Source organism: Aptenodytes patagonicus, chromosome 3, assembly GCF_965638725.1.
Source record: "Aptenodytes patagonicus chromosome 3, bAptPat1.pri.cur, whole genome shotgun sequence".
NCBI classification, from domain to species: Eukaryota; Metazoa; Chordata; class Aves; order Sphenisciformes; family Spheniscidae; genus Aptenodytes; species Aptenodytes patagonicus.
This window is the reverse complement of record NC_134951.1, coordinates 41,409,132-41,427,431: the sequence shown is the minus strand read 5'-3', so window position 1 is coordinate 41,427,431 and position 18,300 is coordinate 41,409,132. Positions and strand designations below refer to the sequence as shown.

The window sequence follows — 18,300 nt, the reverse complement described above, 5'->3', positions numbered from 1 at the left end:
ACTTGGGCAGATACTGCATCCTTGTGGTGATGAAGGCCAACTTTATCCTGGGCAAGAGCATAGCGATCAGTTCAAGGGAAGTGATTCTTCCTCTCTGTTCAGCATTTGTGAGACCACATCTGGAGTACTGCATCCAGTTTTGGCTCACCAGTGCAGGACAGACATTGATATACCAGATCAAGTCCAGGGAAAGGCCACCAAGACAGTCAGCAGCTGGAGCACAGGATATATGAAAGGAGGCTGAGGGAATCGTGTTTGTTCGGCCTGCAGAAGAAAAGGCTAAGGGGGAAATCCAACTGCAGTCTTCAACTACCTAAAAAGAAAAGCATGAGAGAGAAGGAAGCATAGAGGAGATAGCCAGACTCTTCTCAGAGGGGCACAGCAGAAGGACAAGAGGCGATAGACAAGTAGCAGCAAAAATTCTGGGTATGGATGTGGGGGGGGGGGGAAACACCACCCAACAAAACAACAAAGGAAAAACCAAAATACCACACCTCTTCCCCTCCCATAAGGAAGATGGCTCATGAGTCATCTGATGTAGTATTGAAGCTCACCCTGCTTTGAGCAGGAGACTGGAGTGAACAAGCTCCAGATGTTCGTTCCAATCTGAACTATTTTAGGACGCTCTGAAAGCTTTCTGTACCTATTGTCTTCCTTGTTCTTAGAAGGGCCAGAACAAGCTTGACCCATATTTGTAAACTCCAAATATTACTAAGAAAAATAGGAACACTTATATTACTTACGCTAAAGAATTCCAGCTGGTTGAACCTCAAGATTTAGTTTTCTGTACTTGAAACTCTAGCTCAAACTCTCCTCCCATCACCCTTTTCCACAGCGTAAGTTTTTTCAAGGTCTGATGTGCATATACTCAAACACCAGCTTGTTTTCAGATAGTGGAACTGCCCATGTAATTTTTTTTTCCTATTAATATTACAAAAATCATCATCATCATAGCTTGGGTGAAAGAGAAATTCAGTTTAGCTCGAAAGTGCAAGGCTGAAAAGATAATTTTTAAAATACATCTTTGATGCATATCTGTTCTCAAACAAATACGAAGTTTTCAGACATGCTTTGGTAATGGCAGCGTTTTGAAATTTTGATGTCTTTTGTTTGAAACTCAACTATGAACAGATGTTGAAGAGCACATTAGGCTACACCTACGCTGATTGTTATCACTAGTAATATATTCTGAAAACTTCAGCTTTAATTGCTCCTAACATTACATACAATTGATGTTCACAAAAATCAAGGATACATTTAAGTTGATTGATCCGGGCACATTTCAAATACAATTATTATTTATACATTTTAGATTGATAAGACAAAAATGTCTTCAGTAGTGCCAACAACTTCCAAAAAAATCACAGCCCATGCCATAGGCTTCTCTTGCCCATTTTCAGACAGTGATGTTTATTTCTAGACTCATTTTGACTTAAATTTACAAGAGCTAAGCACCGAGATGCAACAACTGAATATGAAAAACCTCATGGAAGATAACCTCAGGGACTGACCTCTCCTATTTTAGAAAAAGTCTTGCCAAACAGGTAAACTGAATACAACAAGCAAGCATCAGTATTTTGGCAATTTCATTGGAAAATACCATCAGAATAATTTCCTACATCTCCTGACAAGTCACATAATTTGGACAAGAAAAGTTATTGCTAGGAGTAGGAAGGGAAGCAAGATGGAAGAGAGACAGAATATTACTTATTTCTTTCTACCTGGATCCACTGTGAATATGAAAGATGCATAGCTCTGGACAGCTAGACAAGCACAAAAAGTAAGGAATTCATGAACCAAAATAACCAAGAGGAGAAGAACATTGAAATAGGTGGTAAAAATAGTCTTCTACTTGAATACAAAATATTTATGGTGTATTTAATGACTACTAGCTGCTAGCGATACCATTCTGGTAGAGTAAAGCAGAGTTTGTTTTCTAATTTTCCCTGTCCTTCAAAGCAAGATTAACAGGTTCCAACAACTTGTTCATTGCTGAAGAAAAAAAAAAAAAGTCAGGCAGCAGACCCTGTCAAAGTTTAGCATAACATCTTATTTGTTCCTATTTTGCTCTATAGCCTTATAAAATCAATCTTGCTTACTTTTATATGATGTATGTTTAACTTTTTGTGTAGCTCAATGCTTGTGCATACTAAAAGGTAAACTGCCTTTTAGAAGTCAAATACAATGTTCAGAGAACACAAAGGGAGGGCAAGGAAGACAGCATGAGAAATAAGAAAACAAATGGGAACTCAAATTCACCAGAGGAAGCACGAACAAGTTACCTTTTCTTCACTGTGCCTGGACTTGCTGGGACACCACCCTGAGCACTTCTCTGGCTTTACCTTAAGACACATCTAGGTTTCTGCTCCTCCTGCTACTCTGAAATTTGAATGCTCTTAACTCCTTTTCCAAAGTTTCAGCCTAGACTTTTCCATGACCAATTTGCACCTGTCGCCTTTCATGCCAACAGGTCAGCCTTGAGTTCAAGTTGTATTATTTCCCTTCACAGATGTTCATCTTATTTGCTCAACCAACACAACGCCATCACACCTCATTTGATGGGACTTCATAAGCCATATTCTTTTAGGAAGCCTCTTATACTAATAGCCCAGTCATTCTCAGTTACATCTCAAGTAGTTCAGTCATGCTGTGATCAGCTAATTCACCTCCATTTCAACTTGTTTCTCAGTGATGACCTTTCAGCTTTTAGTAGAGACTTAGTAATTTTAAGTGTTCCCCAAGATATTGTCTTCTCTGCTACTCCAGCCCCATGGCCACCTAGCTTTTCTGATACAGAGAAAGATCAAAAAGCCTGGCAATTTTGTAGTGGCAGATTTCATAGCACACAGTAATTTGTGACTTATCTTGTCCAACTCGAGCAGAAAGCTTGTCCATCTCATACCTCCCTTATCTGTACTACTCTACTGCAGTCTTAGAATACTTTTAAACACTGAATTCACAATGCCTGATTAAAATTTTGCCTTCTGTAATTTCCACAGATCACTAGAGCCTCAACATCAAATTCAAATACAAAGACAGACAGAAGTCCGGATAAACAATGCTCATTCAATAATATTCAAGTAAGTTTAAGATTTACTCCCCACCTCACTCCAAGTGAATACTTACCATTAAGCTGTTTCTTCTCTTCAGATAGAGTAGAAGAAATCTCTACAAGCATTAAGAAAAAACAAGCACAACAGTAAGAAGTTATGGCACAGTACTTGCATACATCATGCTAAAGAATTAAGCCAAAGTAAGGATCTCCAAATAAACCTTCCAAAACATTAACAGATTGACCAGGACACTTCAGATGTCAAGAACTCACAAACAAATGCAGCACTGATTACCATTTCAAAAGATTATGTATAATTGAAAAAATACTACGTTAAAAATGCCAAAAGTTGCACAGCACTAAAGGGTAGGAAACGCAAGAACCCTGGCACTTCAAAACAAACATCACAGATTATCTTGTGCAATTACAAACTTCATAGCTGAGAAGCTCGCTATATCTGTCAGATTTTTGATGACACTTGTCTCACGACAACACAGAGTAGACACCGAATCTGACCAACCCAATCCTTGGCAATCTAAACCCAATCCTTGGCAGAAACCCAGGAAAAAGAAAATCTTCCTATAAGCTCTTTCTGTCAAATGGTTTTATTTGACAAGTTATTACCTGAGTTTTTCATTAAATCTACAGTGTGCTGCAACTACTCCAAAATACTAGCAGAAAAAAAGGAGATAAAGACCAAGCACGTGAATTACATAGTGTCAATTCATAGATAAGGTGCTCAACTCGAGGGGAAAGGCACTGCACCTCTCAGCCACATATCCTTCTGTTCATAGCAAATCTGTGAGGAAACTAGTCCTCTGGATGTACCCAAGCCCCTTTTGCCTTCTCTACATTTCGCATCTCAGAATGTCCCAATATGAAGGCCCATTTAATATTCTTTTATGGGAGCCAGGTTTGGGGAGGTGGGAGAAACCAATGTGTTCTTCCTGCTCTCTTTTATGGAAACCAAAATGTCAATGTTTCTCCCCTGTTCTTCTGAATCCCTCCCAGTGCTCTGCATCACAGCAGCCAGCATTGGAAGAAAAATGCCACTGTAAGAGAAGTGAAGGAACGCCTCCTGGAACAAAGCACCAAGCATACAGTATTGCAGAATGACTCAGAGCTGACCAAGAATTGCCTTCATCAGAGGCTTTTACGTTGTGCCACTATAAGGTAAAAACAAAACACTCCACAAAATGAATGGGACAGTTGACCCAAAATTTTTAGTTGAGGCTGTATTTGTCTGTGTATTCTGCTATACACCGCTTCAAGCTTTCTGCCAGGATAGGCAAGTCATCCACAAAGACTCGTTTCTGATTGAAGGTAAATTTTTTGTGTACAAAAGTCTACTCTCATTTCACTGCGTTTTAACACACTGCACTGAAATTGGCATTGCAAATTTAAGGACAGTTTGAGGCACTTCCAAGACACAGCCCTACCTCTCTTCCTTGGATGACACCATAGCTCTCAGCCTAATCTCGCTGAATTAACAATAATACAACATGCATTCCGACTCCCAAGTTACATTACCACTGAAGTAACGTAGGGACATATACTAAGATATGTCTATGAGAAACATTAGCAACATTAAAAGACAACAAACAAGTGTCCATGCTAATGTTTACAGCTGAGTACCCTGAAGGGAAGGCAAGCAGTTTAATGCTGTACAGGTTTGCTGAGGGAGGTACTGAAATAATCTCTACATGCCTGGGTACTGCTGTAGTTGCTGCACTGGCCTTCTCAGCAAGTACAAACACTACACATTTCAGTGCACAGCTCCACTGCTCTGTAACATCACAGAAGGGACACATCAGAAATTCCTATTAGCCACTACCAAACCATCAAGCAGCATTCCCAAAAGACAAGTTGACAAAACATTATCATCAGCATCTTCAAAAGACTCTTCTTTCTTAAAAAAAAACAAAACAAAACAAACAAACAACACCCTGGAGTATGCAAGGACAAGCTTCAGCTTCCTTAAACAGTTCAGTGAGAAAGTAATTGTACAACCTTCCAAAAAAACACAGGAACCAAAACAGCTAAACAACCGCAAATCTTCCAGCAGTGCCCCAACAAACCTACATCTGCCTTACTTGCACTGTATTGAGACTGTACCAAACACCAAGTACTGATGTTTGCCCTACTGCCAAACACTAACTCTCTGCCACAAAAAGAAAGCAATTTATACGGTAATTTGAAGGCCTGGCTTTCCTCTGTACTTATGGGCCTATTTAATCCTATATTCAAAAACATGCATCTTAACTCTGTATTTTATTCTTCCATTTTCAAATGCAAACTTTTCTGAATACTGTCTTCTCGAAGGACACAAGACAAGAATTATTGCTGGCTGACAGTGAAGTTAGTCAATCACATTTTTGATAATTCACTATTCAAAAGAGGAGGATACATAACCTATCAGTTATCAAAGTAAACTTTGAGAATTTCACAATGAAGAATTTCAGCAAATCCAGTCTAATCGATTTTATTCTTAACTAATGAAGTTACATTTTTTTCAAGCCTGAAATGGCCAAGAGAGACACAGGCCTTTTTTTTGTTGTTGTGTTTTTTGTTTGTTTGTTTGTTTTTTGTTTGGTGTGGGGTTTTTTTGTTTGGTTGGTTGGGGGGGGTTTTGGGTTTTTTGTTTGGTTTTTTTTTGTTGTTTTTTTTTTGTTTTGTTTTTGTTTTTGGTTTTTTTTTTTTTTTACACAGACAGCAACCTTTATCCAACAAATTTTAATATAGCAAAATGAATAGAGCAGTCCTATTACAGAGGAAAGCAGAAGAAAAAGTGAACAGCAGAAAATGGACTGTCATAGCTGGCAGGGGCAAAGACATGTTTGTTTTTTACTGACTGGCTCTCACAAGAACTCCTTCCAGTTGCAGAAAAGTTAGATTAATGAAATCAGCAAAAGTCAGGTTTACTTTTAAATTTCTAACTCAGCTGACAAAGTGGCAGTAACTTGTCTGTAACACCTCAACTCCATGAAGCAGTTACGCTGTCGAGGTTCCTTCATACTTTGCAGCATTTACCTTAAAAGCTCCACGCTGGAATTAGCTACCTAGCAACATGGAAATGTAAAATACTATTCCCCTTCACATACAGAACAAACTCAACCTAACTGTTAGGCGATGGGATCTAAGCGCTAAGCAAGTATGCGGTGCACCTTGTCAGAAGTTGAAGAGCTACAAGAGATGGCTGAATTTGTGAACTAAAGGATGCCACAGAATTTGAGAAAAACAGTTGCAAACATTAATTCTTTCATGTTTTCACTGCAGTTTTGCTACGGGTCAATATTCAGTAATAGTGTCTGCTTCCTAGGTATAGGAAGTTTTTGCTGTGGCCTACAAACCAAAACAAATACCAAAGATTAAAGTCTCTGGAAACCATCACCAGCATTTTAAGACAATATACTACATCTCTTGCTGTCCTGGCTCAGAGGAGTCTGTTGTATCAGCAAAATTTTCTCCAAGTAAATTCAAACTAAAGGACCTAATAAAGTGTTCTGGCCATAAAGTGTATTCAAATATCTCAATACATATGCAACTTGCCAGACCTATGTTTGGTGCTGAAATCACCAGATTGAAAATACTGACTTTTATTTCAAGATGAGAGCGCTGCCTACGATAGTTTGTCCCCTGGGATCAGAAGAAGAAAGAGGGATCTTGGGGAAAAAAAAAAAAAATATATTTATTTCTATATACATACACACATAACACACACACACACGTGTCTGTTCTCTGATGACTAAAATCAAAAGAAGAAATGTAGCGGTACATTACTTATAAAAGTCCTCATACATAAAATAGTTTTATCTTCAGGTACCTGCTGTAAAAAGACTGAATATATGCAACAGCCTTCATCTCTATGCAAGAATAGAGACTCCCCTTGTAAATATGGTGATTTAGGATTTCTCATAATTTCCAGAGAACTCTGGAATAAAGCATAATAGAAATTATTTCATTCTTAAAACCCTCACCTTTTGGAGCAGCAATAGGCTTAACAGCCATTCTCCCAACAAGACAGTCCTTCAGCATGGATTCATAATTGACCCAACGATGAACCTATATTAACAAAATTGGTTTTCACAAAATTTGTAATTCTTACTATGTTGTTCTATGCACTGAAATAGAAAAGTTCATTTTTGTACAGTGGTTAATGTAATTCATTTAGCAGTGGTTTTTTTTTTTTTAAACAGACACTCATTATTGCATCATTCAGTACTTATTTTTACTTCTATTACAGATAGCATGTAATTAAATGAAAAAATAGGACCATGAAAAAGTGACAATAGTTTAATTTATTCATTTTGTTTTGCAGTATCTGAACATCATAACCTTGAGCTACAGAAAATATTTCAGAAGAGCATTTTTATGATGCATGCTACGCAGTTAACAGAATAAAGACCTTGTCTTTACCACAAGGGTAATTAGTCTTGTTTAGATACAAGTGAAGGGAGAAGGGATGAAGGAAACAAAGATAATGAATAGTAGTTTAGACACACAAACAGTTCCTACCAAGTTGGCGTATTTCTGTTTGTTTCTGTCTTACTATCACTGAACTATTTGGAAATTACCTATTTTAGAAAGTCAAATAAAGTGAAGAAACACAGTAGCTTTACAGACCAGAACTGGAGAACTTGCAGAGAAAATGGATGGCAGAAAAGCCAATTCTGATAGAGCATCCAGGATAACATCACAAGAAGAGAAAAGGAAACAAAGTGCTGCATGACAAATGTGAATGGTATGTAGAGATTTAAAAATAAAAACTTTAAACTGGACAAGCTGAGGAGACGAGATAAAGAATCCCATCCACAAGTTGTAGTTTCCTCATATACAGACAACAGAAAGAAATGAAGGATTTTGAATGACAGTTTATTTTTCCAGAAATTTGAAACACTAGCAACCTACCAAACTCTTAAAAAGATCCGTATCTGACAGACACAGAATGTTAAAGCAGATGGGATAATAACAGAAATGCCTCCAGAACACGAAAGACATCAGCCAGAAACAAAAATGTAAACAGCATATTTTAAGGATCTGAACACTGCTTTCCACTCCCATGACAAAACAAACTAAAAAAAAAAAAAGCATAGCAAGTATGTATCTGAACTTAGTAACAACTTGAGGGGCTTCCCCAAATATTCCTGATGTCAAGATTTCCGTTCCCAAGTACATCATGCAATACTTGACAGTGATCCAGCTACAGAATCCCAGGCCACAACTTGACACTGGATGAACTTTTAGGAGAGAAACTCCAAATTTCTTGAAACCAGAGAATTATGCTCAAATCCAACACTTCATTTGTGAAAGAGTTAACCAAAGATACACTTAAAGCTAAAACATCATCACTTCTTTATTTACATTCATTGTTAAAAACATTTTGCAAATAAAGGCATAACATACTGTGATGCATGAACTGTAAAGGGATAACAGATTTCCTTTCAGAAACAGAGGAGATTTCCTTTCTGCTCTTTCCCGGTTTCTCAGACAAACCTTGTGAGCCAAGGAGACTCAAAGAATGTCTGTTTCTAAAAAATACCAACTCGGTGAATCATCTTTTACAGCAGCAGGTTTGCAAGCAATTCCTTACAGAAAGTACACCCATTCTGCAGACCATTTATTTTCTGAGTCTTTTCAAAACATTTAAAGAAGTGGTAAACAAAGAAGAGACCAACTGTCATCTTGCGATTTGTTCACAATCAGTTAACAGCAGCCCCGGATAGCAGCCCCAGCATTTCTTCTTAGTACTTTGTTCGCTGACAGTGCAGCGGCCAAGCTAATAGACGAAAGAACACTACAAGCATTTGTCAAAAAGTGAAAGTTCTGAGAAGAAAATGCCTCTCAAACAGCAGCAATTAGTCGTTGTAGTAATTTATTAAGAAGGTGGTATCTCCAGTTCTTGCTAGCTTTATTGCTATTTCTGCTAAAAAATTAATTTAATAAAATGGTCAAATTGAAGCATCATTCCAACAACATAAAGTCACATTTTCATTATTGTCTTTTGGTACAAAGTTGAAACTACACGCCTCTTTCAGCACACATAAGTGCCATTCTGAACAGTAACCCATTGCCCTTCCTTAGACCCGGAAGTTCAAATCACCATTTCCACTGGAATGTCCTAAAAATAATCAGAAAACGTGCATTTTTCAAAATACCTTTCAGTGAGCAAGTGTCATTCGCTGCCAGTTGTTCTCACCTGATCAAAGAGATCTGTACCATCAGTTCCTGCTGCTTTCATTAGTTCATCCTCACCACCGGGATGATATTCCATGTATGGTGTGACATTATATACAAATCCTGAAGAAAATGAAATAAAGAAACGTGAGCAGCATTTCTACCACCACTCCTATCTCCAGGACCAGCTGAAAGGTTAGTGCATATTAAACAGCGTAATGGCAAACAGTAGACATGATTGGAACAAACAGTATGACTTTCCAAAAACAGAAACATAAGTTACACAATCGTATAGAGCACAAGGCATATCTTATTACATAGAGAGGCCAATCCTACAATGCCATACCACCTGTCCCAGTGAACGTCTGGAGAAACCTGCAGGGTTAAGACTTTAACAAAATAAACCCTTGAAGTTGAACACGATGTATCCTAGCTAGGGGGTAAAAGAACCAGAGGCCGGTTTAAAGAGAGACATAAAACTGAGCTAGTTAGCACACAGAATTGCTTTCACTGTCCCTTCCAATTAAGTTACTCCTAAAGTGCTGTCATAGTTGTTTCCCTATCACCTATGGAATAAAATGCCTATGGGAATGAACTGTCTCCCATAAGGAAAAACTGCTACCATCAGCGATTAAATTTCCATTCTTCAGATTCAGCAATATAAAAAACTAAACATAGCCTATGCTCATTAAAGGCTTACAACTCTGGTACCAAATTTGTCCCAGTAAAAGGGCTCAGCATTCTTTCCACATGAGTACTATTCTTCACACTTCCAGGGAGATAAAACAATGTTTCTTCATAGGTCTGAAATTATGAAGTCCAATTATTGTTGCGAGTAATTAGAGCCTGAAGAATGCAGCTATAAACAGATTTAACTACAGACATATTGCTGCTTAGAGGACTATTGCAGGCCTACCTAGCAGAATATTTAAATTTAATATTTATTCACTCTCATTATCAAAACAGGAAGCTACCAGAAGTGGAACTGTGCCAGTGCTTTCATAAGAAGCTTTTAACACATTAAGAAGTGTACATTAATTACTTCAGAAGGAGAGGTAGGCATTCAGCACTGGGCCAAGGGGAGACATACTTGGGACAATCCTAGTTGGTAAGAACAACCATCCCAGACAACAAAGGAAGGATCTTTGCATATTTTACTGACCTGATCTTCTGATGGATGTATCCACTACGCCATCTTGCGTGCAGCACTGATTACTGCACACAAGAAAATGTAAGTAAATATCTACATAGTTAGGACTTCCTGAATATTAGCCAAATGTTCAATTTACCAAACTTGCAGGAGCAAAAGAAATCTCTCATATATATCCCTCACACTTTTTTTAACCCCCCTGACATCCCACTTTATATATTTATGGCCTATATGACAGCTTTCTTTGACGATCACCATACCGGTCTTTGAATAAAGTTAGCTCCTAATCTTCTTCTGCTTCACATTCCTCTCATCAATTTCTGCTCTTTTGTATAGAGCTAGTCTAACTACCAACACAAAGATTTAATTTAGCTTTTCCACAATGGTGTTATTTTACTACCTGTCCACATACCAGGTCTACAGATAATCTACCAGGATTCTCAGTTATGCTGTTTTTTTCATCAGTAGTTCTAGAACAAAGAAGAGGCTGAGATGGGAAAATTTAAAGACAGATACAGAAGCAGCATGATGGAGTTCTTGTAAAAAACAACCTCAGAGATGCAATCAAGGGGGGGGGGGGGGAGGGAAGAGATTAAAAACAAAACAGAAATGTTTTTAAGCAGTGATTCTGTTTGCAGGAGGAGATGTCCCTTTTTGTGAGAGAAAAAAAGAACAGATCTCCACAGTAAATAAGCTTTCTTTAGCTCTCCTCCCAGTATAGTTTTGCTAGTATGTGCAAGAGCAGCACACAGAGCATTAACAATCCTATTATTTTGTTCAAAAGCCAGCACTGAATGACATTTTACCCTTACCTTCACTCTCATCCCCTTTAATGCCCAACAAAACCCTAGTTGCCCTAATAAAGAAATTCTTAACTTTTACCACTAACATGAAGCACTCTTCCTACAGAAAGGTCACAACAGCTCCTCTTATCTTCTTAATCTTCATAGGAAGCACTGTTATCTCATAACAAATTTAAGGTGATATTAATGTATTTTAGCCTTTAAATAATTAAACTAGAGAGTAAACATTTTACTCCTTTCTGTAAGACAACTAGGAACTTCATCTTCAGCACTGAAAATACTCTTCTAGCCAGCGCTATTGCTCCAAACCACCTTTCGCACACTGTTAACTTATAACATACAATACTTTCAACTTTTGAGCTAAAATTTCATAAAAATAATAGTGTAAATAGAATGGCTCAGTTACCACGGGTATTTGTTATGCTAGATACAGATTACAACTGCTCTGTGTGGTAACTGTCATTTGCCTTACTAAATTTTATGAAGTAATACCTGGCCTTACATGCTTATTTCCCAAAGACCATTCTACAGATTTAAGTAACATTTTTAATATTTGTATGTCTCTAGATGCTTTAAAGCAACCCCTAAAAATATTCAACTGCTAAGGATGATAAACTCTCCAAGACTGACGAGTGTAAGTACACGTCAGCATTTTCAATACCTTATTCTTGCTAAGCCCTTGTTGTTTGAGGCACCACTTATAATCTTGTGTTTGGTATTTTCATATGCAAACATAAAATCGGGATAAAATATGCCCACTTGGAAGACTTCTTAAGAAAGGCTTGAAAGCAAAGAAAAGCTTTGTTACATAAAACCTCTAACTTGAACAAAGTTGTGTCCTTTTACTTCAAGATTACACCTGGCCTAAACATAGATGGCACACAGTTTGTTTTGGGGTGTGGCTTTTGTTGTTGTTGTTTGATTGGGTCTTGTTGCTTCTTAAGTACAGAAGAGAGAGGCTAGACAAAAAAAAGCCGAAGCAACATCACAGCAACCAACCTCTTATACATATCCAGCAGTCCTCCTTTTTGTTGTGCTTAGCAAGCTCATCTTCGGTCACTTCAATTAGCTTCCCTTTTAAACCAGCCAAGTCCTTCCCACTTTTAGTTAGTCGAATCCAATCCATAAGACTCCTTCCTGGTTTTAAAGGTACCTGAAAAATAACAAATGTACAAACATTATTAACTCTAGAGGAAGAAAGAGCCATTCAATACACTTTTTTAAGCTCCTAAGAAGGACTCGGGCAAAACAAGAAATAACACAACCTGTATTCTTCACCGATATTTGGGAGCCCTACTCAGCAGTAAGGATGCTTAAGGAAACTTCCTACGTAGAAAACCAGGCAAGGGAATTACTGAACATTAACAAACATTTAAACGACTCTTCCCAAAGCAAACTGCAGATACCAAGTCCTCCTGTGATGGTAAAAAGTTTTTATCAGTGTCATTTGAGTTATGGCCTGGAAACCTACAAGCAACAAAGAGAGATTATGAAAATCACGGCCAGGTAGGACAAGGTAGGAAATTTCACCTTCGCAGCCTTCATAAAGACTTTCTGCAAGCCCTACAGCAACTGAAAATGTCACCCAGAGAAAGCTGGGGCCAAGTCTTCTAGCTTACCAGGGATGTATTATCCATGGCCTGCCTGAAAGGCAGAGCAAAATCCTCAGGGTGTCTAGCATCTTCCTTTGCAACAGCACCACAGACTGGGAACCCCTTTGATCCAAACTCTAACAGCAGGGAGCAGGGTTAAAGAATCACGGTCTTACAAAACCAGAAGCGAGAAAACTAAAGGGCACACAGACCCATACCACTTGATGCTACTTTAGTCTAAGTACGAGTTTGCTTTCCAAGTTAGGTCTGCAGACACCAAGTGCCCCCAAAACCACTCCAAAGACAGAGACCCGTAAAGTGTAAGCTGTGCGCAGTAATTTCAAGCTGGAAGTCTCCGTCTCTGCACAGGAGGAACCCCGAGACAGCCTGGGAAGGCAGAGCAGGAAGCGCTATCACCACCGCCTTCTAAAACGAGAAGTACTAAGTATTTTTCAGCGACGCAGCAGAGCCAGCCCCTACCTTGGGGGCCCTGTCACAGCCGCCGCGTCCCCTCGGCGGTTGCTGGAGAACGAGACCTCTCGAGGGAAGCGGCCAGAGGTAACCCTGCCCCAGCCGCAACCGGGAGCCAACCGGCAAACCACAGCAGCTCCGCCGAGAGAGGAGAGGCCAGGCCCCGGCCCGCACCCGCGCCCTCCACCCGCCCCGAGCGACGGTCACCGACAGCCCCGCGGCCGGAGCATAAGCAGCCCCGCAGGGCCCCAGGCCGCGGTGCCGGGGAAGGCCACAGCGCCGGCTGCGACTGACCCCCACCCCCGCGGCGGCAGCCGAGCTGTCCCTACCTTGGCGCGGCCGCCCGCGGCCACCCGTTGCTGGGAGCTGGGCGCGGGGAAAGCCTGCGGCGGGACGTTCAGCATCCTGCTGGCCCGGGCCGCGGCCTGCGCCCCGGCGGGCGGGCGGAGCGCTCCGGCACAGGGCGCAAGCGCGGCGGCGGCGGGCGGGGCCCACGCCCGGCCCGGGCGGGGTGCAGGCTCTAGCGGCCTACCGGTAGCGGCCCGGCCGCGTCGCTTAGGGGGGTTCTCGGTGGAAACCGCCTGGGACCAGACATCCCTGCTGCCATCTCGGGCCCGTGAGGGTCCCACTGCAGGGCGGTGGCGGGCTTCCCCAGGGCAGCGCCGGTGGCTGCTAAGGAGAGAGCGCCGTGTGCCGCGTAGGCCTGTTTGTCTCGCCCTGGGGAGTTTGTCTCCCGTTGCACTGAAGTTGGTTTTATGTTCAGGTCTCCTAGCGCCAGGCACGGTGCTCGAGCCTGGAGGTTTTTATAACGGGCGCTGTTGCTGCTACCCACGGGTTGAAGGTAAAATGGTGAGAAGGGCCATGTGTGATGACCTGCTCCTTCCTGCCCAGCTGTGTCAGGCCTGCTGGGAGAAGATGTGACAGGGCAAGCACCCCAGGGATGCTGTTGACATGCTGAGCCAGCCCAGCCCGCAGCAACGCACACACACACAGGAGCACTCGGGCAAGGACAGGTTCAGGTATGTACACAAGCTGTACCTAACAGAGGCACTGGCATTTGAATTAAAATTTTGGATCTTTTTGTCCCTTTAGGGGCTTTGGCCTGCACAATGATTAGTACCAAACTTTGATTATCAAAAACAAACTCACAATCAAAACAACTCACATTGGACCTTTCTCAATATCCACTTTACAAACAAAACTGATAGTTTCATACTGTATTTATGTACAACAATACAGCTCAGTACATGAGAGAGCGTGAATGACTTAAGGCAAACCCCTTCTTCAAAAGCAAGAACTAGAGTAGAATTTGGACCCTTCTCTCCATCTGGAAAACAGCTATACTGTTTCTTTTCCATGTTTGAGACTCCATTGTAACAGCAGGTACAATATTAGAATACTTAATCCAATGATTCCTTGATACGCTTCCACATGGAGCCTACTAAATCACAATGAAAAAGCTTTCCTTGTGTCCTCGAACTTTGAGGAAGTCACATAACCATAGAGCACTTTAAAGCAAGGCATCCATTCTCTGCTCCTAAAACTGATGTCCGAGTTATGGTCTACAAAATACAGGACCTTAGATAAAAAATACTAATCAGTATCTTCCCTGCCTAAAACAGGACGGGAATAGAACAAAGGGAAAAGGCTCAGATAAAATTACAAAACATTTTGGTTTTATTAAGAATAACTTACATACAAATAAATTATCTTTAAAAATACTATAACACATTTTTATATTAAGTTTAAATTAAGTCTTAGAAGTCACATTGGCCTTTCCTGCAATCAGCAATCTGATTCTGTTCTTGAATCTTGTTCCAGTTCATCTTCATCATCTTCGCTATCCGAGTCGTCATAAAAGGAAATTGTAGCTTGAACTGGAAAGTTTTTCAGAAGTGCTTCAGCTTCCTGATATAAGTAATCATAGCACCTTGATTTGGGCCAAAATAGTCTGAAACAAGTATACAATAGGTTTGCTTATTGTTATTACACGTTCTACTTGGAGGCTGACAGACAAGAAACAGCAGTGAAATTCTGTCAAGACAAGCATCCTACAGAGTTTTTCCTCACATCCTCAATTGCTAAACTGCTTTCTACATTTAAATAGAACAAAAAATTCTCTGGATTCTGTATTTTCGTCTGAAGAGATGAAGATGCACTTAAAGTGCTAGTTTTGCAGCAAAACTACTCTACAGCCCAAGATCCACTGCATCTGAAACTTACTACTCCAGTACCTCATTAACAGTGTTACGTGGGGATCTGATCCAAGTAATACTGCCCTCACTGGAACTATTCCTAGGGAATATAATGGGTGTCAAACAGGATCCCCAACACATTTGGATTAAACTAGTAGTTTTGTTACTGAAGGTCCCCAACCGAGGTAGTTGTTTACAATGGCGCAAGACAAATCTCAAAGTGAAAGGAATGATAAAGGTCAAGGGGATCAGACCTTGATATTTCACCCCTGTCTTTCCAAGAAGAATCATCTAACAGACTCCTTACGGAAGATGCCCCATGGGTCTAGATTTTAAAGTAGTCTGTGTTGTGTCCAGAAATGAAACATAAAAATTGCTTATATCATGGTTAGCAGGGGCTATCAGCTAGTGAGATAATAAATTGCAATTAATATACTCCACAGTTCCTGTTCCTTTTCAACTAGCATCCTCTTTCGCTTACAGTTTGGAAGTAGCTGGAAGAAACAGACAATAGAAGTCCCAAGAGCTAAGAGACTAGCACACTGCAACATAATTAAATGCCGACTACAGATTGTTTATAATAGAAATACATTAAGAAACAGAACTAGATGGGTTTCTAGCAATTACAAAGAGTGCTTTCTAGGCTACTGTTTGACAGAACGCTGCTTCCTTTGCAGCACAAAGTAACTGACGCTTGCTTTGTAACATCTCTCCATTCCCAGTGTTCCCTGCAGCATTCACTCATACCTAACCACCGGAGCAGTCACAGTGAAGTCAGGGTCCGTGCAATCGCTTAGATAGTCTGTGCATCAGTACTTGAAGGATCAGAGCCTAGATTTGGGAGAAAGCTGCATCTTGTCTGGAAGAACTACCTGTGCAATTACTTTAAGCACCTTGCAACACCTATTAGTACTTCTGAATACAGACTCCTGCAGATTCAACTGTGGTTATTTTATTTCCTTTTCAGAACTGACAGTGCAGATACTATCCTTAACCTTCATCATTAAAGCAGTAGTTACATGAGTATTTTTCTCAGCAGTGCTGGCTTAGTCCGTACCCTCTCCTCCTGCCACTCTTTCCCATGCCTGCACCTGCTTCCTTGCACCAGGAGGACACTGGAGGTTTACACAGCAAGACAGACTAGAAACTACCACCCCTCCCTTTTTTTGATCCTGGGCACAGGAACGAGTAGCAAGGGGCTTCAGCCAAATCTGCCACCACAGAAAGAAGCCACATAACTGTGGAACATGTTTAAGTCCCGCACCACAGAAGCACGTCAACATCTCATCTTAAAGATCTGGTAAATCCACAAGTGCTGGCCATCATTTGCCCAGGGACCTGTCAGTTCAAAAGCACTTAGGTGGCAAAATCACACCGAAGGCACTTTAATATCTTACATAAATATATGGGTGGGATCAAAAGGGGTGAGGGAGCCAGTGCTTGGCCAGCCCGGCACTACACTGCCGAGCAAGGGGCTCTTCCCTCCTGGCCGCGCAGCACCACGGACTCCGGCAGCGAGGGGACCGGGTGCCCGGAGCTCCCCCGCGGGAACCGGCGGCAGCCCGGGACAGCCACTTACCTGACGGGGTGCGTGTACTGCGCCAGCTTTCGGGAGGCTTCCGCCAGCCCGCAGGGGCTGTGAGGCTGGGGAGGAGAGAGCAGAGATCAGCCCGCCGGCACGGCACCCAGCCCACGGGGGGCCCCACCCCGAGCAGCCCCCGCCGGGCCTCCCCAAACGTTACTGCGGCGATGCCGGCGGCAGGCGTTCCCCAGCGCCGCGCCCCACCCGCCCCACTCACCGCGGCGGGGCCGGGGCCGGTCCGCCGGCCCACCTCGCCCGGCGCGGGCACCCAGGGCCTCCAGAAGGGCGCGGACCTGCGGGGCAAGGGCAGGACCGCTAGGGCAGGGCCGGGCCGCGCCCCGCGCCGGGAGGAAACGGTGGCTGCGAGGGGCGAGTACCCCTGCGGGGGCGGCAGCGCCGCCGAGGGCGGGCGGGGGCAGCCGCAGCCCATCCCTCCGCCTTCCATCCTCCGCCGGTCCGCGGCCGTTCACCTCACCCTGCCCGCCCCGGGGCCCGGAGGCTTTTATAGCCGGCGGCGGCCGCTACGCGCCGCGGAGCCCACCTCCCCCGGCTCATTTGCCAGCGCCATCAACAAAAAGGCTCCGCGCGAAGGCGCCGCTGTGTAAACACGGGGCGCGGACGCGTGCATGCCCCAAATGGCCCGGGGAGGGATTTGGCAAGTCGGTGTTAATCGCACTTGAGCAGACACATGGCTGCTGCCGGGGGGCGAGGCCCTGTGGGAACGGAGCGGGGGGCGGCGGGCGCGGGGCGAGGCGAGGCAGCACCGGGGACGTGCCCGGGCCGCCCTCCCGTCCCGGCGGCGGGGGTCAAGCCGCCGCAAGCGCGGCCTTTTGTTGTTAAAAACGTGTTTGTTTATCTCCGCGAGCGGCAAGGCAAGGCGTGTGGGAAGGGCGGGCCAGCGCCTCCGCTCCGCTGGGCGCTGCGGCCCGCGCTGGTGCCGGTAGCGCCCGCCGGTCCCCGCGTCCGAGCCGGCGGGAGCACGGCTGCCGTGGGAGGGGGAGCGCTTCCCGAGGAGCCCAGGCAGGGTGCGCAGGCACAGACAGAGGAGTTTCACCCTGGGGTGGTGGAGAAAACGATGCTCCTTAGAGGGGTCCTTATTTCATAATGCGTCACCCCCTGATACGCGCCGTGACGTAATCCCCCCTAACATAACATTGCTTTCCTAATTAGCATAGTGGCTTTTTTTTTTCAGTAGGGTATTTTTACCGAGGAAACGTGCCTTTTTTTATTCTTTTTCATGTGGTCCCGATGCTTCATTCCGCTGCCAGCATCAGGTGCTGT

At 42.8% G+C, this 18,300-nt stretch overlaps 2 protein-coding genes across 2 annotated transcripts in view; both read right to left on the bottom strand.

Annotated features, from left to right (window-relative positions):
- CYB5R4 (cytochrome b5 reductase 4) overlaps window positions 1-13,670 on the bottom strand; it is a 39,723-nt gene extending 26,053 nt beyond the window's left edge. Inside the window, exons 1-5 of the mRNA XM_076333161.1 lie at window positions 13,572-13,670; window positions 12,179-12,332; window positions 9,249-9,349; window positions 7,030-7,114; window positions 3,127-3,168 (exon numbers count right to left, since the gene is read on the bottom strand). Of these exons, the coding sequence (XP_076189276.1) occupies window positions 3,127-3,168; window positions 7,030-7,114; window positions 9,249-9,349; window positions 12,179-12,332; window positions 13,572-13,646 (457 nt within the window). The 5' untranslated portion in view covers window positions 13,647-13,670. The remainder of the gene's footprint in view (window positions 1-3,126; window positions 3,169-7,029; window positions 7,115-9,248; window positions 9,350-12,178; window positions 12,333-13,571) is intronic.
- Window positions 13,671-14,904: 1,234 nt separating this feature from the next.
- Window positions 14,905-17,534, bottom strand: RIPPLY2 (ripply transcriptional repressor 2). The gene is made up of 3 exons (XM_076335452.1): window positions 17,237-17,534; window positions 17,017-17,081; window positions 14,905-15,193 (listed from the first exon to the last, which is right to left on the bottom strand). The coding sequence occupies exons 1-3, from the start codon at window positions 17,462-17,464 to the stop codon at window positions 15,028-15,030; spliced, it is 459 nt and encodes a 152-aa protein (XP_076191567.1). The 5' UTR covers window positions 17,465-17,534; the 3' UTR covers window positions 14,905-15,027.
- Between the last annotated feature and the right edge of the window lie 766 nt (window positions 17,535-18,300).